Below are 25,325 nucleotides of genomic sequence, written 5' to 3' on the forward strand. Positions count from 1 at the left end.
GTATTTTAGGTGCATCTGTTGTGCAGCACTGTTTCTGTTGTTTTTGTTTGTTGATTTTTCCAGCCTGACACCCTTGATGTCAACTGGAGTATCTGCTGCCTTTACATTTAGTGTAATTGCTGATGGATTTGGTCATAGATCTACCACTCTGTTAAGTGCTGTTGATTCTTCCTTCCCTTTCTCTGGTTCATTTTCTCTTCTTTCCTGCCTTCATTGGGACTGGCTGACTTTTTTTTCAAGTTCTCCACTTCTACATTTATTTAGAGCTATGCATTCTGTTTCTATTCCTTTAGTTTTTATTTTTAAAATCATAACTTGTAATCTTAACTGGAGACTAGAGTTAACCAAACTTCTGCTCGTCCTGGATAGGGCGAGACCTCAGAGCGCCAGGGTCCGCCCTCCATCCAACCACACATTTTGTCACAGAGCACTTTAATTCCACCTTTTCTTAAACACCATAAAATAGAATTAATACCATTTTTTACCATCAATGTCCATTTACATTTGTAAAGTGGACATTCTTAAGGGCACAGCTCAATGGAGCTTTCCATAATGGACACCTGTTTGTAATAACCATCCAGAGCCAGAGCCAGAATGTCCTCAGACCTGAGACTTGCACCGTGCTCGTCCCCAGCTCACCACAAGGGTGCCACTCTTCCAACTCTACCACATTCTAGAGACCCTGCAAACGTGATGATACCAGAGTGAACCACTGGGCTGCAAGAAGGAATGGAGAGGACCACAAAAGCTGGGTGACTAGGAAAGAATATTGATGGGTGAATGGGTAAAGGAAATGTGGCATATATATACAATGGAATATTTCAGGATAAAAAGAAGGAAATCTTGCCATGGCAACCACATGGATAGATTGAGGGCGTTGTCTAAGTGAAATAAGGCAGACAAATGATGCATTATCTCACTTACATGTTGAATCTAAAAAAGCCAAACTCATAGGAGCAGAGAGTAGAGTGGTGGCTGCCAGGGGCTGGGGCTTGAGGAGATGGGGAGATGCTGGTCAGAGGGCACAAACTTGCCGTTAGAAGATGAGCAAGATCTCAGGATCTAAGGACAGCATGGTGACTATAGCCGACGATACTGTGTTGTGCACTTGAAAGCTGCTAGGAGAGTAGATCTTAAGTGTTCTCACCACACACACACACACACACACACACACACACACACACACAAAGGGAACTGTGAGATAGTAGAGGCATTGATTAGCGTGAACGTGGTTGTCATTGCAACGTACACATATGTATACATTTCAAGATGCATCAAATCATCACGCCATGTGCCTTAAATATATACAGTTTTTATTTGTCAATTAAATGAAAAAACAACATTCGGGATTCGAGGAGGAGAGTAGTCGTGAGCGAGATATGGAATCTCTCTGAATCCCCATGTAAAAGAGACAGAGCAATCAAAGAGACATACGGCTGGACAATATTTGCGATAAAACTCGGTCAAGGAGCAACCGGCCCCCTAAATACAAGCAGTTAAGGGCACACTCCCGCAGCCACAGTCCTGCCTGATGACAAATGGGACTATATCAAACTAAAAAACTGTGCATCAAAAGACATAATCAACAGAATTAGAAGGCAGCCTACAGAATGGGAGAAAATATTTGCAAATCATATATCTAGTAAGGAGTTATATCCAGAATACATAAAGAACTCCTATAACTCAACAACAAAGAAGCAACCTGATTTTTTTTAAAGATTGGCATGTGAGCTAACAACTGTTGCCAATCTTTCTTTTTTGTTTTTTCCTACTTTTTTCTTCCCAAATCCCCCTAGTACATAGTTGTATATTTTAATTGTGGGTCCTTCTAGTTGTGGCACAACCTGATTTTTAAAATCAGCAAAGAGCTTGAATAGACATTTCTCCAAAGATGGTATACAAATGGCCAACAAGCACATGAAAAGATACTCAACATCACTAATCATTAGAGAAATGAAAATTAAAAACAATGAGATACCACCTCACATCCATTACAACGGCTACTATCAGAAAATGGAAAGTAACAAGTGTTGGCAGGGATGTGGAGAAATTAGAACCCTTGTGCATTGTTGGTGGGAATGTAAAATGGTTCTGCACTTGGAAAACAGTATGGCAATTCTTCAAAAAATTAAAAATAGAATTACTGTATGATCCAGCAATCCCACTTCTTGGTGTAGACCTAAAAGAACTGAAAGCAGAGTCTTGAAGAGGTTTTGGCATGACCATGTTCATAGCAGCACTATTCGCAATAGCGAGGCAGCAGAAGCAACCTAAGTGTCCATAAATGGAAGAATGGATAAAGAAAATATGTAGATAAATACAATGGAATATTATTCAGCCTTAAAAAGGAAGGATATTCTGACATATGCTACAACACGGATGGACCTTAAGGACATTATGTTAAACGAAAGGAGCTGGTCACAACAGGACAAATATTGTATGATTCCAACCAAATTAGCTTAGAACAGTCAAATTCTTAGAGACAGAAAGCAGAATGGGGATTGCCAGACTGGGGCAAGAGGGGAGTGGGGAGTTACTGTTTAATTGGTACAGAGTTTCAGTTTTGCAAGACATAAAGAGTTCTGGGGATGGATAGTGGTGATGGTTGCACAACAATATGAATGTACTTAATACCACTGAAATGTACAGTAAAAACAATTAAGATAGTAAGTTTTATGTTATGTGTATTTTACCACAATAAAAAAAAATCCAAAAAGCAAGTGAAAAGACAAGCCACAGAATGGGAGGAAACATTTGCAAATCACATACCTGATAATGGATTATTAACCAGACTATATAATGAAGTCCTAGAACTACAACACAAAAACAAACAAATCAAAAATGGGCAAGGGGCTCGAATGGACATTTCTCCAAAGCAATGGCCAATAAACCCATGAAAAAATATTTGACATCACTAATCATTAGGGAAATGCAAATCAAAACACAATGAGGCATCACTACACACACATTAGAGCGGCTGTGATAACAAGTCAGAAGGCAACAAGTGTTGGTGAGGGTGTGGAGAAATTGGACATCTTCTGCATTGCTTTTTTTTTTTAATTGCTTTTTTCTCCCCAAATCCCCCCGTACATAGTTGTATATTTTAGTTGTGGTCCTTCTAGTTGTGGCATGTGGGACACCGCCTCAACATGGCCTGATGAGCGGTGACATGTCCGCACCAAGGATCCGAACCGGTGAAACCTGGGCTGCCGAAGCAGAGCTCACGAACCTAACCACTTGACCATAGGGCCAGCCTCCTGCATCCTTCATTGCTTTTGAGGATGTAAATGGTGCAACTGCTGTGGAAAATAGTATGGCAGTTCCTCAAAAAATTAAACATAGAATTACCATATGATCCAATAATTCTTATTCTGGGTAGATACACAAAAGAATTGAAAGCAGGACTCAAACAGATATTTGTACAGAAGTGTTCATAGCAGCCTTATCCACAACAGCCAAAAGGTGGAAACAACCCAAATGTCCATCAACAGATGATTGATAAACAGAATGTAGCATATACATATGATGGAATATTATTCACTCTTAACAAGGAATTAAATTCTGATACACCTTACAACATGGATGAACCTTGAAAACATTACAGTGAGTGAAATAAGGCAGGCACAAAAGGACAGATACTGTGTCATCCCACTTGCGTGATGTTTCTGGAACAGGCAAATTCACAGAGACAGACAGTGGAACAGAGGTTGCCAGGGACTGTGGGGAGGAGAGAACAAGGGGTAGTGTTAGCGGGTGAAGAGCTTCAGTTTGGGAAGATGAAGACGTTCTGGAAATGGAGGGTGGTGACAGCTGTACAACGGTATAAATGGACTTACTGCCACTGAACTAACTGTGCACTTAAGAATGGTTAAAACGATAAATTTCGTGTTACGTATACTTGCCACAATAAAAAAAGGAGGAAAAATGGTTTAAAATGAACAGTTAGTGAAAACTTTAATCGTGGAGAGTGTAACCAAGATATCGTAAGAGTTTGCCCACTTAAAATTTTCTCAAACGTCAGTTAGAAAAGCTTCTCAATGTTTGTTCTGTTTGATCTCTGTAAATATGACTGGGATCATGCCTGAGAAAGAAATTCTTTCAAATGGACAGTACTGGGGAACTTCCACATCCCAGAGGAGGCGCACAGGCCTTTCCAAGGCCAAGTTCATCAGGACAGCTGCGCCCGCTGGACGGCCCTCATGCTCGTGTGCTGTCCTCTCCTGACCTCACAAGCTGCTTCAGCCCTTCTCTCACCATCGCCATCCTCTCTCTGTTGGTTCTCATGACCACTCTTCTTGGTTCCTCTGTGATTCCTGCCATCAGGGTCTTTAGTGTCCATTGTGATAAAATAAGAGAGGTTTTGTCTCTTTGAAGTCTTTTACATTTTCTCCAGTTTGCATTTTTGTTTTTTTTTTCTCTTGGTTGTTGTTTCAAGTAGGTTACTCCTTGCCTGTCTTTATTTGAATTTTAGTGCGATCAATATTGAAAAAGTGTCCAAATTAACCTGAAATTAAGGCAGCTCCAGGGACAATTTGACTGCATTTCAAGCTGTCTCTTTGAGCTGCTGAGTGCTGCTCTCAGACTCTGACGTATGTTTGCAGAGTTGTGTCACTGGCACACTTACTTTTCCAGGTAGTTGGGCTGCATCTGCAGCAATTCTCGGAGTTATTTCAACAGGAAACAGTGACTCCGCCACGGCAGACCCCAAGGAGGGGCCCAGGCAGGAAGGCCGCTGGGATGCACAGAGCACACAGCCCCACAGCCACCTCCCTAGGTCAGTGCTGAGCAGTTTGCTGCCCCATCAACACAGGAGCTTGGCAAATTCCATTTCACACGATTCCATCCAACAGGGACAAGTGTGTGGTGTGTTTTCCACGCAAACACTGTCTTATCAAGTGTAATCCTGGCAGCAGAGAGTTTCCATCTTGATCGATGTGGTAAGAACTAAACCCTCGCTCACAGGCTAGTGTGCCCGTGCTACACAGTGCATGCCTGAGCGCTGCTGGCAGTGTTGCTGCACCCGGGTGGCCGGCAATTACCTCTTCGCAGAGGGACACACACACCATGTAAATGGGTATAATGCAGCAAGATATACCCAACATTGAGTCCCCCTTAGCTGGATCCCCAGTGGCCCTTGATGGGAATGAAGGATGACTGAGGAGAGGAAGGGAAAGACACCAAATGCAGTTAAGTTTGTCTTAACCAATTGCTGTTAAAACACTTGAGTGTTCCAGACGTTACAGACCACGGTGATGGGAACACAGCTCTGGCCCTGACTGCAGCTTCATGCCAGAACACAAGGCCAGTGACAGCAGAGACTGATTGCTTTGGTGCCGCCTCTCCCCAGGGCCCTGACAGCGCCTGGCACACACCAGTGCTCAACACATATTTTGTGCATATTTCATGCATGGGATGAATGTGGTTCTGCTTTGAACCACTGAAAAAATTCTAATGTTCAATCATTCTCCACTTCCTGGGAGAAATCTCCTTGGTCAGGATGTGTACTACTTCTTGGACCAACTCTATCTGGCCTTGCGAATTGGACTTTGGGAAAAACTTAATAACTGCGGTGATAAATTTGACACACTTGTTATGCACTGATTTTCCACAAGAGCTTGGGCCCAATTCTGAGTGTTTTGTCTACTGGTGTGTATGCACAGGCATGACTTGTCAAATCTTTGTGGCCTGTTATAATCGTGGCATCTTTATTTATTACGGGATATTTAATATCTGCTGGACTAGTTCTCGCCACATCACTGGCCTTCATGTTTAGTTTTATTCCTGGGTTTTCTTGCTTACGTTTGATATAAACTTTGAAATCAATTTATCTAGCTCTAGAAAAGAGACACATTTCGAGTTGATCTGCTTGAGCATAGAGCATGTCTTATCATCACTGAAATCCACTTTTTGGGGTGTTTCTTTTGTTTGTTTTTCTCCAGGAGTATTTTACAGATGTCCTCATACCGACCTCCACATTTCTCGTTAAGGCCATAGGTATCTTATCTTTCTCGTTGCTGTTATAATCGTTGTCTTCTCTTCCATTACATATCTTCTAGCTGGAAGGTAGACTGATTTTGTCATGTTTTATGTAGTAACTTCACTGAATTTTCTTCCTGTTTCTGGTAGTTTTACATTTTTCTCTGGGGTAGTCTGGACAGGCTCTAAGTCTTTTTAAGACAGCAGTAGTTTCAGTGGCTCTTTTCCATCTCCCTTAGATGGTTCTCTTGTGCAGCTGGGGGCTCATCTCTAATATGTGCTAAGAGCAGGAGATAAAGGAGATCGTCTTGAAGACCCTAACTTCAGCAGAAATGCACTCAGCATTTCCCCACTTCAGGCTGAGGCACACATATCTTATTATCCATTGATTCCTATCTTCTTTTTTTGCTGGAAATGGGTGTTGAATTTGCTAAAAGCCTTTTCATTAATATTATTCTTGTTAGCAAAGCAATGAATCTGGTGAATTGTGTCTCTGAGTTTCCTAACATTTGATCGCCCTTGCATTTCTGGAATAAATCCTACTTGATTACAATGTACGACTTTTGAAAAATAAAGTTGGATTCTGTTTGCTGATTTTTCACTAGGATTTTTAAACTCGTAAGCTGGGTTGTCTTAATCTTCTTTTTCAGTGTGACCAGATTTATGTCTTCACACACACGTGCTGCTGGGGCCTGTCTGGCTCTCGCCCCTTGCCCATGTCTGGAGCAGTGCAGCAGCGCTGGGACGCCCTGTGCTGGGCGGTCTGGCCTGATTCCCAAGGGAACCGTCTCAGCCAAGGGCTTTCCTGGGAGGGGGGGTTCTTTCTTAAATTTCTCCATTTCTTCTATGGCATTTGGTCTATTTAAACCTTCTATCTCTACTGGGGTTAGTTTTGGTAAATTATTTTTTTTTCCTAAAAAGTGGTACTTTTAAAATTTATTTACATTGTAATACAATATCTCTATGATTTCTTAAGCTTTCTGTGTCTAATGGACACTTCCGTCTTGTCATTTCTTGTTCTGTGTATTCTTGGTCTTGTTTTTATCTTGATTAGTTAGTGATTTCTTTTCCTACTTTTTGATTTTTTTCAGAAACCAGGTTTTTAAAATGAGTGCTTTTCTGGTATTTGATTTCTGCTCTTACCTTTTTGGTTCTTTCTGTGTACCTATTCTCAGCTCATGTTTTCCATTTTTTTCGAGCTGTTTAAAACTGTTTGATCTGATAGATCTGCGCATTTGAATGGCGACCGTCCCTTGCCCTGCTTTGGCGGCACCTGGATTCTGGGTCCAGGCCCAGTGTTTGGGGGCTGTACTGTGTAAGACGCTGCAGTTCAGTTTGTCCATGTCCTCTCACCCTGCGGCCTGTCATCCCAGCAGACTGCTGAGTGCCGGGGAGAGGCACTCTGCACGAGGAGCCTGCGCTCTGGTGGAAAGATGGACGCAGGACTTCTAGGACACTTGCTTTGCAAATATTTAATATCTTACTGAATCTCAGGTGCCCAGAGCATTCAGTCAGGATGCACCGCTCTCCAGGCATCCTGACCCTCCTGTGGTGCGACGGCTCTGCCTTCCCAGGTGTGGCCCTGTGCCCCCCACTTCCCGACCCTGCACTAGCCCTGGCCAGTGGGCCTCACCTTGCTCAGCTGAGGAGACCTGAGTGGCTGAGCCGGGCAGGGACATAGGCACACAGCGTGAGGAAGCTGGAATGGGGGCCTCAGCCCTCACAATGTTGACAGGATGGCCAGCATGGTCACAAGGACACTGGCGGCGGCCCCCAGGGTGGAGGAGAGACTGGGGAGTGGCTGAGCAGGTGGGGGTGTGTATTTTATCTGAGAACGGATCCATTCTGAGAAAGTGGAGACACGGGCATAGACAGCGGGGTACATGGGGTAGGCACAGCCTCTGCCCCAGCTCACTACTCCAATTTGCAACCAGATGTGGTCGAATTCACAGACGAGTGGGCCCCCCGAGTCACCCTGGAAAGAAAGAGGAATTTCCTGTGAGCAGGGAGTTCAGGACCTGCCGCCTCCTGCACAAGGGGGACCCTGTGACAACCCTGTGGGGCAGGGGCAGGGCCCCACTCACATGGCCCCACCTCACCAGTGCCAAGGCTCTGCTGCAAGCAGAGGGTGGCTGTCATGGGGTGAGTCAGCAGGCACAGCCCACACGCAGACGCGGAGTCCTGGGCTATTCTGGTCAGCACTGGGTCCACAGGGTACTGGGCACCGAGTGGAGCCTGTGTCCCATCTGCACATAAGCCACTCTGGGTGTCTCGCCCAGCTGATGGCCACATGGTGACGTGCTCCCAGGCCCCCAAGAGGAATGAGCTGTCTGGGACCACTCACCCACCCGGGAGAAGGTCCCCCCAGCTCAAAGCAGATGAACATCTGAAATTCCAAGGCGTGGCCTCCTGCCCCCAAAGTGGGACGCACCTCGCACGTGGTCTTCCAATTTCTTAGGTCCCCAGCACACAGCATGTCCGACTGAACCTCTGACATTTCTCCGTAGAGCAGCCGGCACAGGGAAGATGAGATCAGAGGCACCTGCACCTCTTGCAGCTTGTCTGAGGACTTGCCTGTTGGAAAGGAGCCCAGACCCAGTGAGAAGTCGTCCCATGACTGTTCCCCAGGGCCCACCCTAGCCTGAGGCCCAGCGGCTCACCCTGGTGGCTCCTTCACCTGGCCCAGCCCTCAACATGGCTCCCCTCTCTGCAGTGGGGACTCAGGATTTGGTCAAAGAAGTGTGAATGTAAATGTCACGAGACACATCCTAAGGGAGCTGTGGGAGCCATGACACTTTTCAGCCCATTCCCTTCCCTCTGCTGCGGCTCCAGCACAAACGGCTGTGTCACTGAGTCCCTGGTGACTGAGTGGCGGGTGCAGAGTGTGCAGGCGTCACCTGCTGTGCCCTCATCTATGCTGATGAATATAGCAAGTGGCCTCAGACACCTCGTGCCTCCCTGACCAAAGTGTGAATGGGCCCCATGGCCCCTGGCCTGGTCTTGCCTGGATAGGGGCTGCAGACCCATCTGACTGGGCATCAAAGGGGGCTGTATTTGGGGAAGCTGTAGCCTGCAGCTTGAGGAATCAACTTTGAAGCTAATAAATGTGTACCTGGACAGAAGATGATGGAAAACTGCACGTCAGCAGTGTTTGTGGCTGCTGCTGGCTGCGTTGTCAAGGTAACGTCAGGAGAGGAGCCACTGAAGAGTTAGATGGTGTACACAGGAATGCAGAGCAATAGAGAGAGTCCACAAACTCAAGGTTTGGGGTGCTGGGAGAGGCTGCCCAGTAGAAAGCAGTTAGGAAACATTTTCAACTACCAAGCCAGTTAAAAATCTGCCTGAGGCTTTCCACTATGGCCATGTGGGGTAACAGGGAGTGGACTTCCCTCCTGCCATAGGCAAGCAGTAAATGCATCGACACAGGAGGCAACTGTTTTCCCAGTGGACACAAGGCAGAGCAGGGCTGTGGTCCCTGGTAAAGAGAACAGATGAGGTAAGGCCTATAAGGGCTCCATCTTCCAGGTTGTGATGCGTGAGGAAGAGCACAGGCAGCTGGAATCTGCAAGGTAGATGCCAGAAGGAGAGCACTCCAGAAAAAAGGAGCACGCTCCAGAAAAAAGGAGCCGAGGGCACACAGGGGGCCTGGTGCCCGCAGTCTGCTGCTGGATCCTGAGCCATGCATGCAGAGGGTACAGTTTCATGGAGGGGAAGAGAATGGCAGGTGGGACTTCATAGTGCCCAGAGCTCACATGGGGCTAGGAGGCTGGGGCAACCAGTCAAGAGTGGAGAGTCTTGCTGATCACTCAGGACACTGTGTGGAGACAGTGCAGAGGTACGGTAAAATACCTCTGTCATTTCACACGGATGCTGAGGCCCCACGGAACCAGATGGACGGAGGACTAGAGTGATGAGCCTGCACAAGCTGTTTCTCCTTTGGCAGAACACAAAGGAAGAGATGCAACAGAAGTGGGTGGGAAGAGGCCAGCTATAATTTCTGTGACTTCTTCAAGGGCAGTTGGCATGCTAGTGCAGAATATTGGGAAACCAGACGAGTGGAGGCTTGCACTCACTGGTAAGTCTTTCCCCTGGCCTCCACTGGGAGCTTGTGAGAAATGCTGGGGGCAGGGCAGGGGGCCAGAGAGAAAGCCACTCGGTGTAGGTGTCCATGAGATGGCCAGCTGCCACTGGGACCTGCAAGAACACAGCTTGCTTCCCTTCCTGCATGCGGACCAGAGGTCTCCTGGTGGTTGGGAGGGGCAGCATGTACTCCTGCCCCAAGGGCCTGGACAGACGCATTGTTTCTGGAGAGACATGAAAAAGCCCATACCTGGGAAAACCTCTGGGGTCTGAGAACCAGCACCAGGAGCACCAGAGGTCTGCTCCCAGGGGGAGGTGGGCCCCTCCCAGGGGCCACCACAGACACAGAGTGGAGTTCAGCTGTCCCGGAGGCAGAAGCAGGGGTACCCAGAGGCCCATTCCCAACGCTGAGGCCTACAGCTCTGCCTAAGACTGAGGGTGGGCCAGGGGACTTGGGGCTTGTCCTCCCTCAACACCAGCCTAGCAATGAGTGCCAAGAACAGCAGTTTTCCTCTGGAGGGTGCACAAGAATGTGCTCGGATATACAGAGGTGCTAAAGTGAAGGATGGAGCAGGAACGGAGAGACACCCCAGGCCCCACACTGAGCACAGTGTCGCAGCAGCCCATCATGGAAGGACCCAAAGCCTGTGTGCATTGAAGGAGTGAGAGCAACAACAGACCCCACAGCCCAGGTCAAGTTCTCACAAGCCTGACTCAGACCTGCCCCATCCCACTTATGGCTTGGAAGAAGAAGAGAAATGTCTACTTTTGGGTGCGGGACTTCAGTCTTAAATGTTCTTCTATAACGTATGGCATCCAACCACAATTTAAAAGATACACACACGGACACACAAAAGGGAGAAATAGAACACCGGACCCACTGTCAAGAGATAAAACATGAAAAGAATCATGACCCAAATGTTGGAAGTATCTGACAGCGACTTTAAAATAACTATGATTGAAGTGTCGAAGAAATTTTTAGGAAGTGAACAACATGCATGAAAAAATAAGAATTTAAGTAGAGATATAGAAACTATAAAAAAAAGAATCAATTGGAAATGCCAGAAATACAAACACAATATCAGAGATGAAACGTCCTTTCAATGAGTGTATCAGTAGACTGGACACAGCTGAGGAAAGAATCAGTGAACTTGAAGATAGGTCAACAGAAATTATCCAAACTGAAACACAAAAGGGGAAAGAATGGGGCATAAAGCAGAGCAGAGCATTGAAGAGCTGAGGGACAATAGCAAACAACGTGACATAAGTGGAATTAGTCCCAGAAGGAAAAGAGAAGGTGCAGGGTAGAAGAAATATGAAGAGGTATAATGGTGGAGAAATTTCCAAAATTAGACAATAACCACAGATTCAATAAGTTCAGAGAACCCCAAGGCAGAATAAAACACACACACACACACACACACACACACACACACACACACACTTAGAGACATCAGAGTCAAACGGCTGCAAAGCAAAGTTAAGAAAATCTTGAAGACAGCCAGAGAGGGGAAATATCACCTACAGAGGACCGAGGATGAGAGTAACAGCAGGTTTCTCACCAAAACCACGCAGGCCAGGTGAAAACAAAGGAGCCTCTTGCAAAACAAAACCAGAAAACTGTCACCCAGAATTCCATATCTAGTGAAACTATCTTTCAAAAATGAAAGTGAAATAAAGACTTCTTCAGACAAACACACCTTTAACTCTTACTTATTGCTGGTGAAAGTGTAAAATGGTACAGCCATTTGGAAAATCCTTTGTAGTTTCTCAGAACTGCATGACCAAGGAAGTCCACTGTTACGTGTGCACCCAAGAGCAAAGAAAGCACATGTGCAGAGAGTTATAAAAGAATGTTCACAAGAGCTTTATTCACAATAGCTCAAAACTGGAACAACTCAAATGTCAGTCGACAGAAGAATGGGTAAATAAATTTTGCTGTATTCATGAGATGAAATATTCCTCGACAATAGATAAAAAAGAACTAATCATATATGCAAAACATGAGTAAAACTTACAGACTATATTGAGCAAAAGATGCAAGACACAAAAGAGTACATAATGTATTATTTCATTAATATGAAATCCCAAACATACAGGTAATTAATGAGGACAGAAGTGAGAATAACAGTTGCCTTAGAAGAAACCGTTTGGCTGCAAATCAGTAAGAGAGAACTTTTTGAGATGAAAATGTTCTGTCTTGATTTGAGTGTTTCATGAGTATTTACATGGAAAAACAGGGTGTACATTTAAGATTTGTGGATTTTACAATATGTAAATTATATCTCAAATAAAATGCAGACTATAAGAGGCAGGCAGAATAAAGGCATTCTCACTTGAAGGATGAGAGTTTACTACAAAAATTATGTTATCGAAGCACATTTTTTAAAATTAAGGAGAAATTCACATAAAGTTAAACATTTTAAAGCGAACAATTCAGTGGCATTTAGCACATTCACAATGTTGTGCAACCATCACCAACATCTAGTTCCAAAACATTTTCATTACCCTGAGGGAACTCCCAGGCTTTGTCCCTGGTCACCACCAATCTGCCTTCTGTCTCTGGATTTACCTGTTCTAGATATTTCACAAAAACGGAGTACTATGATGTGTGGCCTTTTACATCTGGTCACCACCAATCTGCCTTCTGTCTCTGGATTTACCTGTTCTAGATATTTCACATAAATGGAGTACTATGATGTATGGCCTTTTACATCTGGCTGCTTTCACTGAGCACAAAGTTTTCAAGATTTATGAATCAGTACTTTATTCCACTGAGTAGTGTTCCATCGTATGGAAATGCCACAGTTTATCAGTTCTTCCGTTGATGGACATTTGGGTTGTTTCCACCTTTTGGCTACTGTGAATAGTGCCGCTATGAACATGCATACATATGTACTTGTTTGAATACCGGTTTTCAATTCTCCTCCCCCCCAGTTTTATTGAGGTATAATTGACTATTAGAAATTGTACCTATTTAAGGTGCACGCCTTGATGATTTCATATGCATATACATTGTGAAATAATCACCACAATCAGCCTAATTAACATCCATCACCTCAAATAGTTACCATTGTCTTTCCTTCTTTTGTGGTGAGAACACTTCAGATCTACCCTCTTCGCAAATTTCAAGTCTAAAATAGAGTACTGCTAACTACAGTCACATTGCAGTATATTAGATCTTCAGAACTTATTCAACTGGCATAAATGAAATTTTGTACCCCGTCACCACTCCCATTTTCCCCTCCCCTTAGTCCCTGGCAACCATTCTACTCTCTGGTTCTAAGAGTTTGACTTTTAGATTCCACACGTAAGTGAGATCATACAAAATTTGTCTTTCTGCATCTGGCTTATTTCACTTGGTATAATGTCCTTTAGGTTCACCCACATTACAGCAAATAGCAGGATTTCCTTCTGTATTAACGCAGAATAATAGTCCATTATATATAATATAACATGTATGTATTTGAGATATATATCAAGATATATATTCTTTATGCATTTATCTGTCAATGGGCATTTATGTTGTTTCCATATCTTGGTTATTGTGAATAATGCTGAAATGAACATGGAAGTGCAGACATCTCTTCCAGATCCTGTTTTCAGGTCCTTCTGCTATATACCCAGAAGTGGGATTGCTGGATCATTAAGTAGTTCTACTTTTAATTTTTTGAGGAACTTCCATACTGTTTTCCATAGTGGCTGTGCCAATTTACATTCCCACCAACAATGTATAAGGGTTCTCTTTTCTCCACATCCTCACCAACACTTGTTATCTCTTGTCTTTTTGATAACAGTCATTCTGATAGGTGTGAGGTGATGTCTCATTGTGGTTTTGATTTGCGCTTTCCTGATGATAAGTGAAATTGAGCACCTTTTCATGTACCATTGGGCATTTGTATGTCTTATTTTGAGAAATCTCTATTCAGGTCCTTTGCCCACTTTCAAATTGGGTTACTATTATTATTATGCTAGTGAGTTGTATGAGTTCCTTATATGTTTTGGGTATTAATTGCTTATCAGATAGATGGTTTGCAAATATCTTCTCCCATTTGTAGATTACCTTTTCACTCTGTTGTTTCCTTTGCTGTGCAGCTTTTTAGATGCAATCTCATTTGTCTATTTTTGCTATTATTGCCTGTGCTTTTGGTGTCATAGCCAAAAATCATTGCCCAGATCAATGTCAAGAAGCTTTTTCCCTACATTTTCTTCTAGGAGTTTTATGGTTTCAGGTCTTACACTGAATCCTTTAATTCATTTTGAGTTGATTTTCTTATATATCGTCTGAGATAAGTGTTCAAGTTCATCCTTGTGCATATGAATATCCAGTTTTCCCAACACTGCTTATTTAAGAGACAATCCTTTCCCCACTGTGTGTTCCTGGCACCCTTTTCAAAGATCAGTTGATCGCAGATGCATTGATTCATTTCTGGGTTCTCTATTCTATTCCAATGGTCTATATGTCTGTTTTTATGTCAGTACCATATTGTTTTCATTCCGGTAGCTTTGAAATATATTTTGAAGTCAGGAAATGTAGCTTTGTAATCAGCTTGGAATACTTGGAAATCAGCTTTGTTCATCTTGCTCAAGATTGCTTTGGCTATTCGGAGTCTTTCAGGGATCTATATGAATTTTAGAATTTTTTTCTATTTCTGTAAAGAATGTCTTTGGGATTTTCATAGGGAATGCACTGAATCTGTAGATCACTTTAGGTAGTATGGACATCTTAACAATATTATTTCTTCCAATCCATGAGCACAGGATGTCTTTCCACTTATCTGCGTCTTCTTTAATTTCCTTCATCAGTGTTTTATAATTTTCAGTGTACAAGTCTTTCACCTCTTTGGTTAAATTTATTCCTAAGTATTTTATTCATTTTGTTGCTATTGTGAATGGGATTGCTTTCTTAATTCCCTTTTTGGATAGTTTATTGTTTGTGTATAGAAACTTGACAGATTTTTGTATATTGATTTTGTATCCTGCAACTTTACTGAATTTACTAGTTCTAACAGATTTTTTTTTGTTGCTGAATCCTTAGGGTTTTCTACATATACGATCATGTCATCTGCAAACAGACATAATTTTACATCTTTCTTTCCAGTTTGGATGCCTCATTGTTTTTTCTTCTCTAATTGTTCTGGTTAAGATTTCCAGTACTGTGCTGAAAAGGAGTGGCAAGAGTGGTCATCTTTACCTTGTACTGGATCTTAGAGGGAAAGCTTTCAGTTTTTCCCCATTGATTATCGTGTTACTTGTGAACTTTTACCATATGGTCTTTATAATGCTGAGGTAAGTTCCTTTCATACCTATATTATATTCATACCTATATATTTTGATCATATATTTATATTGTACTTTGTCAGATGGCTTTTCTACATCTATTGAGATGACTTTGTGATTTTTTTCTTTCATTTTGTTAATGTGGTGTAGCACCTTGACTTGTGTATGTTGAAACACCCTTACATACCAAGGATTAATCCCACTTGGTCATGGTGTATAATCCTTTTAACGTGCTGTTGAATTTGGTTTGCTAGTATTTTATTGAGGATCATTTTATTTACATTCATTAGGGATATTGGCCAGTAACTTTCTTTCCTTTTTCTAGCTTTGCTATTAGGGTCATGCTGGCTTCATAAAATGAGTTTGAAAGGGTTCCTCCTCCTTCTGTTTTTTGGAAGAGTTTAAGAAGGATTGACATTAATTTTTATTTGAATGTTTGGTAGAATTCACTGTGAAGTTATTTGGCCCTGGGCTTTTACTTGCTGGAAGATTTTGATTATTAATTCAATCTCCTTATTTGTTTTTGGTCTGTTTAGGCTTTCTATTTCCTCTTTTTGTAGGTTGGTAGGTTGTATGTTTCTAGGAATTTATCCATTTCTTCTAGTTTATCCAATTTGTTGGAGTATGTTTGTTTGCAATAGACCTTTATGATCCTTTTTATCTCTGAGGCATCCATTGTAATGTGTCCTCTTTCATTTGATTTCATGCATTTGGCTTCTCTCTTTTTTCTTAGTCTAGTAAAAGTTTGTTGATTTTGTTTATCTTTTTAAAAAACCAACTCTTAATTTTGCTGATTTTTCCTATTGTTTCTTTATTCTCTATTTTATTTATTTCTGCTGTAATCTTTATTATTTCCTTCCTTCTGCTAACTTTGGGCATAGTTTGTTTGTCTTTTCCTAATTCCTTGAGGTATAAAGTTGGGTTGTTTATTTGAATCTTTTGTCTTTTTAAATGTAGGTATTTATTGCTATAAACTTCTCTCTTAGTACTGCTTTTGCTGCATCCCTTAAGTTTTGGTATGTTGAGTTTTCATTGTTGTTTGTTTCAAGATACTTTTAAAAATTCCAGTTTTATCTTCTCTTTGACCCAAGAGTCTGTTGTTCAGTGTCTGAGTCTGTTTGGACTACGTTTTAAAACAAAATACCACAGATTGGGTGGCTTATAATTAACAGAAATTTATTTCTCACAGTTCTGGAAGCTGGAAGTCTGAGATCAAGGTGCCAGGGTGGTCAGGTGAGGGCCATTTCTACTGAGAAATCCACTGATAATGTTATGGGGCGTGCAGCTGGGCGGTGGTGGCAGCAGGTCTGTCTCCAGGATAGCACAGAGGTAGCTCCTTCTTAGGGGGACGGCACAGTATTGTGGACTCAGGGCAGCTTCATCAACTGTGGTCAGCATCAGCCAAGACTTCAGGGTCCTCGTTGGCAAAAGCTGAGGGTGTCCATGGTGGTGGTAACACCTGCCTGGGTCCTCCTGCTCTCGTTTTCCCCAAAGTGGGAGGTTGTAGCTGAGGGAATCCCTCTTGGCACTAAGCTGTGCAGACTGGTGTATGGGATGATGTAGGTAAAATGCTATCTACATTTTTCTCTGTGGCTATGCTTGGTTTTTATGCTCTAGTGGGTTGCTGCAGTTTCTTCATTGTACTCTGGGGCTCTGCCAGAGCTATTTTCACCAAGAGGAAGTTCTTCATTTGTTTTTTTGGGGGAGGGATACATCATCTGCCTTCTTGCTTATGTCATTTCTGTTTTCAATTCTTTTTGACTATATACATAGGAGTGGAATTGTTATGCATGATAATTGGGCCATATGGTAATTCTATGTTTAACTTTTTAAGGAACTATCAAACTGTTTCCACAGGGGCTGCATCATTTTACATTCCCATCGGCAATGAACATAGATTCCAGTTTCTCCATGCTCTTGCCAATACTTGTTATTTTCCTTTTTAAATTATACCCATTCTAGTGGAGGTGAAGTGGTATCTCGATTTGCATTTCCCTAATGTCTAATAATGCTGAGCATCTTTTCACCTACTTGAGGGACATTTGTGTGTTATCTTTGGAGAAATGTCAATTCAAGTTTTGATTTTTAAAATTTGGTTGTTTTTCTTTTTGTTGCTGAGTTGTACGAGTTCTTTACACAGTACGACCTTTGTCAGATATATGATTTGCAAATTCTCCTATTCTTTTCACCTTCTTGATGTCTTTGATACACAACAGTTTTTAATTTTTATGAAGTCGATTTTATCAATTTTTTATTTTGTTGCTTGTATTTTTGTTGTCATTTCTAAGAACCCATTGCCAAATTCAAGGTCATGATTTCTTGAACTGTTTTTGTACTAGCTTCCTAGGGTTGCCATTACAAAGCACCACACCTGGACGGCTTCAGACAACAGAAATTTATTCTCTCATTGTGTTGCAGGCTGGAAGTCTGAAGTCAAGGTGTCAGCAGGCTCGAGCTCCTTCTCAGTCCTTCTTTGCTTCCTCCTGGCTTCTTATGGTTGCCAGCACCCTTGGTATTCCCTGGCTTGTAGACGCGTCACTCAAATCTCTGCCTCTTTCATCACATGGCATTCCTCATGTCCGTGTCTGTGTCTCTTCCTTTTTTCACAAGGACATCAGTCATATTGGATAAGGGCACACCCTAATGTCCTCATCTTAACTTGATTACATTTGCAAAGACCTTCATTTCCAAAAAGTCTCAGGCACGTGTACTGATGGTTACAACTTCAACACCTCTTTTTGGGAGATACAATTTAACTCATAATAGCTTCCTTCTAAGAGTCTTATACTTTGAGGTGATATATTTAGGTCTTTGATTCATATTGTGCTAATTTTTGTACATGATATGAGGTAGGGATCCAGCTCATGCTTCTGCATGTGTATATCCAGCACTATTTGTTGAATAGATTATTCTTTCCCTCTTGAACGGATTGGTACCCTTGTCAAAAACCAAATATGGGTTTATTTTTGGACTTTCAATTTTGTTCCATTGGTTTATATGTCTGTCCGTATGCAAGTGCCACACTGTTTTTATTACTGTAGCTTTGTAATAAGTTTTGAAATTAGGAAGTGTGAGTCTGTCCAAGTTTAGTCTCCTTTCTCAAGATTGTTTTGGCTGTTCAGGGCCCCTTCCAATTCCATATGAATGTGAGGATCAACTTTTCCATTTCTGTAAAAAATGCACTGGAATTTTGATAGAGACTGTACTGAATATGTAGATCACTTTGGGTAGTGCTGACATTTTAACAATATTAAGGCTTCCAACCCATGAACATGAATATGAGTTATCTTTACATTTATTTAGGTCTTTTAAAATTTCTTTTAGCAATGTTTTTTAGTTTTCAGTATACAAGTCTTTCACATCCTTGGATAAATTTATTCATAGGTAGTTTTTCTTTTGGAGGATATGGAACTGCTTTCTTCATTACCTTTTTCAATTGTTCATTGAAGTTGTATAGAAACACGACTAACTTTTGTGTGTGTTGATCTTATGCTCTGCGATTTTGCTGAATTTGTTTATTGTCTGTAGTAGTCGGGCTGTTTTCAATATTCATTGGAGTTTTCTATATTTCGGATCATGTCATCTGTGAAGAGAGAGAGTTTTACTCCTTCATTTCCAATTTGGATACTTTTTCTTGCATAATTCATCTGTCTAGAGCTTCTGGTACAATATAGAATACCAGTGGTGAAGGAGGGCATCCTATCTTGTTCCTGATTTTAGGGGAAAGCTTTCAGTCTTTCTTCACCGGGTGGGAGCTTACTGGCGAGTTTTTCATAAACACCCTTAATCATGTTGAGGAAGCACCTTCTACTCCTAGCTTTCTGTTTCTTTTTTTTTAATTATGAAAGGATGTTGGATCCTGTCAGATGCTTTTTCTGCATCTTTTGAGATGATCATGTGTGGTTTTCCCTTCATTCCTTTAATGCGATATATTATATTGATTAATTTTTGCATGTTGAACCACCTTTGTATTTCTGGGATAAATCCCACTTTGTTGTAGTGTATAATCCTTTCAATATGCTGTTGGATTTAGTTTGCTAGTATTTCATTGAGGACTTTTATGTCTATATTCACGATTCACAAGGGGTAGAATGAGTAATGAAGTGCTCCCTCCTTTTCTATTTTTGGAAGAGCTTGAGAAGAACTGGCGATTACCAAGTTAAATATTTGGTAGTATTAACCAGTGAAGTCATCCAATCCTCGACTTTTCTTTGTTGAGAGATTTTTAAATACTGATTCAATCTTTTTACTTGTTATAAATCTATTCAGGATTTTTATTTTTTCTTGAGTCAGTTTTGGTAATTTGAGTGTTTCCAGGAACTTTTCCATTTCATGTAGATTATCTAATTTGTTGGATTAGAATTGTTTGCAGTATTCTCTTGTAATCCTTTGCATTTCTGTAAGGTTGGTAGTGGTGTTCCCAGTTTCATTTCTGATTTTAGTTATTTGCACCTTTTCTTTTTTTTTGTAGTCTGTCCAGCTAAAGTTCTGTTAATTTTGTTGATGTTTTCAAGTGACTAACATTTGTTTCATTGACTCTACTTTTTTCTACTCTCTATTTCATTTTCTCTGCTCTAATCTTTATTATTTTCTTCCTTCTGCTAGCTTTGGATTTAGTTTGTTATTGTTTTTCTAGTTCCTTGAGTGATAAAGTGAAGTTATTTATTTGAGGTCTTTCTTCTTTTACAAATGTAGGCATTTACAGCTATAAATTTCTCCCTTAGTAGAGCTTCTGCTGTGTCCTATATGTTTTGGTATGTTGTGTTTTCATTTTTATTTGTCTCTAAGTATTTTCTATTTTCCCTTGTGATTTCCTTTTTGATCCATTGGTTGTTTAAAAGTGTGTTGCTTAGTTTCCATAATTTTGTGAATTTTCCAGTTTTCTTTATGTCATTGATTTCTAACTTTATCCTGCTGTGGTCAGAGCAGATACTTTGTATAACTATCTTTTAAAATCTACTGAGACTTAATTTGTGCCCTAACATGTGGGCTATCCTGGAAAATGTCTCATGTGCACTGGAGAAGAACGTGTGTGCTGTCGTTGTTGGGTGGAGCGTTCCACACATGGCTGTTAGAACTAGCTGGTTCATTGCGTTGTTTAAGTCCTCTATTTTCTTATTTGTCTTCTGATTGTTCTATCCATTATTGTGAGTGGGGTATTATCGTAGAACTATCTGTTTCTCCCTTCAAATCTCTCAGTTTTTGCTTCATATATTTTGATGGTCTGTCATTAGGTACATAAACGTGTATAATTGTGTTATCTTTTTGCTGTATTGAACTTTTTATTAGTCTATAATGTCCTTTGTCTCTTGTAATCTTTTTTGATTCAGAATCTATTTTATTAGTATATTATTTATTCATTATTAGTATATTTATTACTAGATATTAGTATAGCCACCCTTCTCTCTTTTTGTTACTATTTGCATGGAATATCTTTTTTCATCCTTTCACTTCCAACTAGTTTGTGTCTGTGGATCTCAAGTGAGTCTTGTAGACAGCATGCCATTGGATCACATGTTTTTATCTATCCCATCAATCTCTGTCTTCTGATGGGACACTTTAATCCATTTACATATAAAGTAATTACTGATAAGGAAAGACTTCCTTCTGTCATTGTACTATTTGTTTTCTATATGCCCTATAGCATTTTGGTCCCTCACTTCCTGCATTCCTATCTTTGTTTGTGGTAATTGGTTTTTTGTAGTGAAATGTTTAAATTCCTTCTTAATTTCCATTTGTGTATATTCTATAGCTATTTTCTTTGTGGTTACCATAGGGATTACATTTAACATCCTAAAGTTATAATATTCTAACTTGAATATATAACAGCCTAACTTCAATAACAATTTTTTTTGAAAATTAAGTAAACCAGACATTAAACTTTCTTAACTTGGCATAAGGTATCAATCTGAAATCTCCAGACCAGCAAACAAACCTAATAGTAAACCATTAGGAGCATTTCCATTAAGATAAAAACAAGACACAGAGATCTGCCATCATTTCTACTGGAGGTTCCAACCATTACTATAAGACAAGAAAAAGATATAAAAGATAAAATATGAGAAAGGAAGTGATGAAACAGCCTTTATTTGAAGGAAATATGATTTTCTAAAATCTAGAACAAATAACCAATTGACAAGCTATTAAAAATGAGTTCTATAAGGTGGCTGCAAACAAGGTCAATGTGCAAAAGTCAATCAGCTGTGCCTAATTAGCAAATTCAATTTTAAAAATCTTTAAAATAGCCATAAAAATTCTAAGGTACCCAGGTATAAACCCAGAGAGAAAATACAAGGCCTGTATGGAGAAAACCAGAAAAACTAATAGGTTTTTTAAAATAGGCTAAAAAAGATTATTTCTAAGTTGAATTTAGAATCTTAAGGAAAACTCTGCTTTAAAATTTAGTATCTCAATATAGTAAATGTAGATTCCACACAAGTAGATGTAACTACTTCTTTGTATGCAACAAAGCCAGCCAGGGATAAAACAAAACCCCATGTGGACAGATAAATAGATAGTGATTGATGGGTGGGTAGTCCAGTCCCCAGATACCTGCACCCCTGTAACTGACAGAATGCTTTCTTTCCTGTGGTGCCATCACCCCTTCCACAAGTTCCAATAAAGGGATTGACCCCTGCACTTTGTTCTCTTACCTTCTGGAGAAATGGATCCCCATCCTGTGGCCCAACAAGCAATGTTCTTAAGCTTCACATCGCGGGGTGCAATGCAGACTGGGAGCACAGAGTCAGAAAACACAATGCGGGATTTCAGCTGCACCAGTGCGACGTCACCTCCGACAGGGTGGTGCTTCTGATATGTAGGGTGCAGGATCAACTGATTCACCTCAAACCACTGGGTGTGATTGTCTGCGACCCTGAGGTTCACAAGGCCCACGTATATATCAAGCACCTCAATGCTCATGTAACTGTGGGGACAGAGAACAAAGGCACAGTGGCTTGAGTGACTTCACCTAGAGAGTAGAGCCAACACCAGCTCACAGGCCCAGGGAGGCCTGAAGCACGGTGGCTTGGGTATGCAGGCTATCACCCAGGATGTGGAAAGCGAGCCTCTTGCAGCACAGTGGGGACCCAGTTGTCTGGCAGAATTGCCTCGACAGAAGTCCTGACAAGGCCCATGGAAGTTTCAGGGATGACTAAGAACCTGCTGGCTGCCAACAGCCGAGGCTGGGGAGCTTCTCGGGTGTACAGTGAGCAACTCATGAAAGTAAGTCTCTCCTCTCCAGTCATCCTGTGAGGTGTCCCCTTCCCTCTCATCCTGTGAGATGTCATCCTGGAAGGCGTCCCCCCTCCTCTCATTGTACATTTGGCACCATACCTACCCTAAAGAGCCCATGGCTCTGCATAGTACAAGATGAAGGTACAGTTGGTGCAGCTGTGTGCTGGGCCCCCTTCCCCACCCCCTATTCCGAGAAGTGCCCGCCCAAGGCGTCCACGTGGTCAGCCTCACAGGCCTGTCCTCCATGGGAATAACGGCGAGCACTGCCGACGCACCTGTTGAAGCAGTGGGCTGCCGTCAGTACCCAATATTCGTCAATGATGGACCCACCACAGATGTGGATGGCTGCATAGTGCACGCTGACCTGCCATGGCCACTTCCTCTCAGAGGCATCCATGCCCCCGATGACCTTCCCTTGCACGTGACGACGGCCACAAGCTGAGGGGTGAGGGAAAGAGTACTTGCGTTGCAGCCTCCTATGGGGTAGGCCATGTCACAGGCAAATTGGAGGAAGGTTTGCGTGTGAGGGAGTGGCAAGGAGGGGACAGAAGGTCAGGGTGAGGAGGACAGGGGAGTGGGGAGGTGGAGGGAACAGCGGGGGAGAGGGGAGAACAGAGAAGGGGAGGGGAGAGGAGGGCGGGGGAGACACAGGAGAGGAGGCAGAGAAGGGGAGGGAAGAGGACAGGAGGGAAGGGAAGGACAGGGGAGAGGAGAGCAGGGAAAGGAACAGGAGGGGAGAGGAGGAGAGGAGAGGGCAGGGCAGAGAAGTGGGAAGGGAAGAGGAGAGGAAAGCAGGGAAGAGGAGGGGAGGGCAGACGAAGGGGAGAAGGGAGAGGGGAGGGGAAGGAAGGAGGGGAGAGGAGAGGAAGGAGAGGAAGATGGGGAGAGGAGAGGAAGGAGAGGAAGATGGGGAGAGGAAGGTGGGGAGGGGAGAGGAAGGAGGGGGAGGAGAAAGAAAGGAGGAGATGGGGGAGGGGAGGGAGGGCAGGGCCGGTCTCCACCCAGGTATGAATGGCAGGCCTGCCTGTGCAGCAACCACCCCCGACTTGGGCCTGGAGGGGTCCTACCCGGGTCAGGGTTCAAGGTCACCCCCTTGCTGGTGGGGCGCCCGTGGGCCGTGGCTGCAACCCGGGCGGGGGGCAGGAGGAGCAGGAGCAGGAGGAGGGCGGACAGCAGGGCCGCCATGAGGCGGGAGGGCCCGGTGCTGCGAAGGCCAGAGCCTGGCGGACGCGTGACGGCCCCAAGGCGCGACAGCGCGACGGCGCCCGGGCACGCGACGCGTGACGGCACCACTGCGCGACAGCGCGACGGCGCCCGGGCACGTGAGGGAACCCAGAACGCCTGATTCGGGCCCTGCATCTCAGGCACGTGACGGTGTCCCCCCCGCCCCGCTCTCCTGGACAGCGTCCCGGCAGGTCCCGGGGCACCTCGGTTCCCGCGTGGCGCCGGCTCTCGGGGGCTCTCAGACGCGCGTCCTGGCCGTCCCGGTCTGTCCGCGTGCATGGCTCCCGGACGCGGGCGCTCAGCCTGAGGTCTCCTCAGGGCTGGCGCGCGACGGGGAGGGGCGGTGACTACTGCAGGTGGGGGGAGAGAAGGCTTCTCACGGGTGGGCTTGGGCGCCGTCCCTCCGGCTGGGCGTGTGGGAGACGCGCAGCCAGGGATGATGTTTCCAGGGGCGTTCGGTGACGTCTGGATATGTTTTTGATGATCAAATTGGGGGCTTGCGCCGCTAGCTTCTAGTGGTTGTCCAGGCTCACTGCTATGGGGTAGGCCACGTCACAGGCAAATTGGAGGAAGGTTTGCGTGTGGAGGGAGTGGCAAGGAGGGGACAGAAGGTCAGGGTGAGGAGGACACCCTCCCAGAACAAAGAATTTTCCAGCCCCAAGTGTCAATAATGCTGAGGTTAGATATTTTGGCCTACGGGTTCCATGGGGCCACCTTAGTGCAGGGTAAGGAGTTGGAAGATGACCTTCCACTGATGAACTTGGCTTCTATAGCAACTTTTGGGGGACAGAGGGGTGCAGCTTTTCTCATGTTTGCCTCAAGAACCGGCAGGATTGTTAGAAGGTTTCTGTCATGGTGGCCACCCTTTCCTGGTCGTTTGGCTTTTCTTAGGGCTTGTGAGTGGTGGGGGAAGGTGGGTTGCAGGTTGCAGGCTTCTCTACAGCCAAGTTGGACACTTGGGAGGAAAGAAAAACCCCAGAGAACTCCCCCCCACTCCAGTTGTTCTAGTCCTGAGGTCCTTTGCTAGTCTACCTTCTTTTGTCCACCTTTTAAATCTTCCAGTAGGTGACTTGTGTTGTTGTGATTAGTGGGAGGAATAAGATGGAATGTGTTCATCGTTCTTGTCTAACCCTTAAGGAACTTGAAGTCCTTAATGACTTTTAACTTTTTACTCTCCCAGTTGAGTTTGTTTCCTCCAAGCTGCTATTTTCAACTTGATGTTTATTTTCCATGTTAGAGGCTTTCCTTCGATGTCTCTATTCCTTTTCCGTTTGAAATTAAGACTGTTGGAATAAAAAGTGATTGGGAACTCTGGAGTGTGGACAGGGCTTGTTTGCTTTGAGCCTCCGGGTGAGAGAACTAGGTGAATCATGGGGAGCTGCTGATGTCAGTATCTTTAGGACAACACTGTAGGCTTGTCAGCTTCTCTGGAGGATCCTTAACTCCTTCCTTAATGGTGGGGGTCTTACTTCAGGGTTCTGGCTGCTCAGGGAGAAGGAGGCTGTGTCTTAACATTCTGCATTAAGTAT

At 43.3% G+C, this 25,325-nt stretch overlaps 1 protein-coding gene across 1 annotated transcript; it reads right to left on the minus strand.

Annotated features, from left to right (window-relative positions):
* Positions 1 to 7,125: 7,125 nt before the first annotated feature.
* PRSS38 (serine protease 38) lies at positions 7,126 to 23,808 on the minus strand. The gene is made up of 5 exons (XM_044778103.2): positions 23,640 to 23,808; positions 22,848 to 23,010; positions 21,990 to 22,261; positions 8,408 to 8,550; positions 7,126 to 7,951 (listed from the first exon to the last, which is right to left on the minus strand). The coding sequence occupies exons 1-5, from the start codon at positions 23,755 to 23,757 to the stop codon at positions 7,697 to 7,699; spliced, it is 951 nt and encodes a 316-aa protein (XP_044634038.2). The 5' UTR covers positions 23,758 to 23,808; the 3' UTR covers positions 7,126 to 7,696.
* Between the last annotated feature and the right edge of the window lie 1,517 nt (positions 23,809 to 25,325).

Source organism: Equus asinus, chromosome 9 (assembly GCF_041296235.1).
Source record: "Equus asinus isolate D_3611 breed Donkey chromosome 9, EquAss-T2T_v2, whole genome shotgun sequence".
NCBI lineage: Eukaryota > Metazoa > Chordata > Mammalia > Perissodactyla > Equidae > Equus > Equus asinus.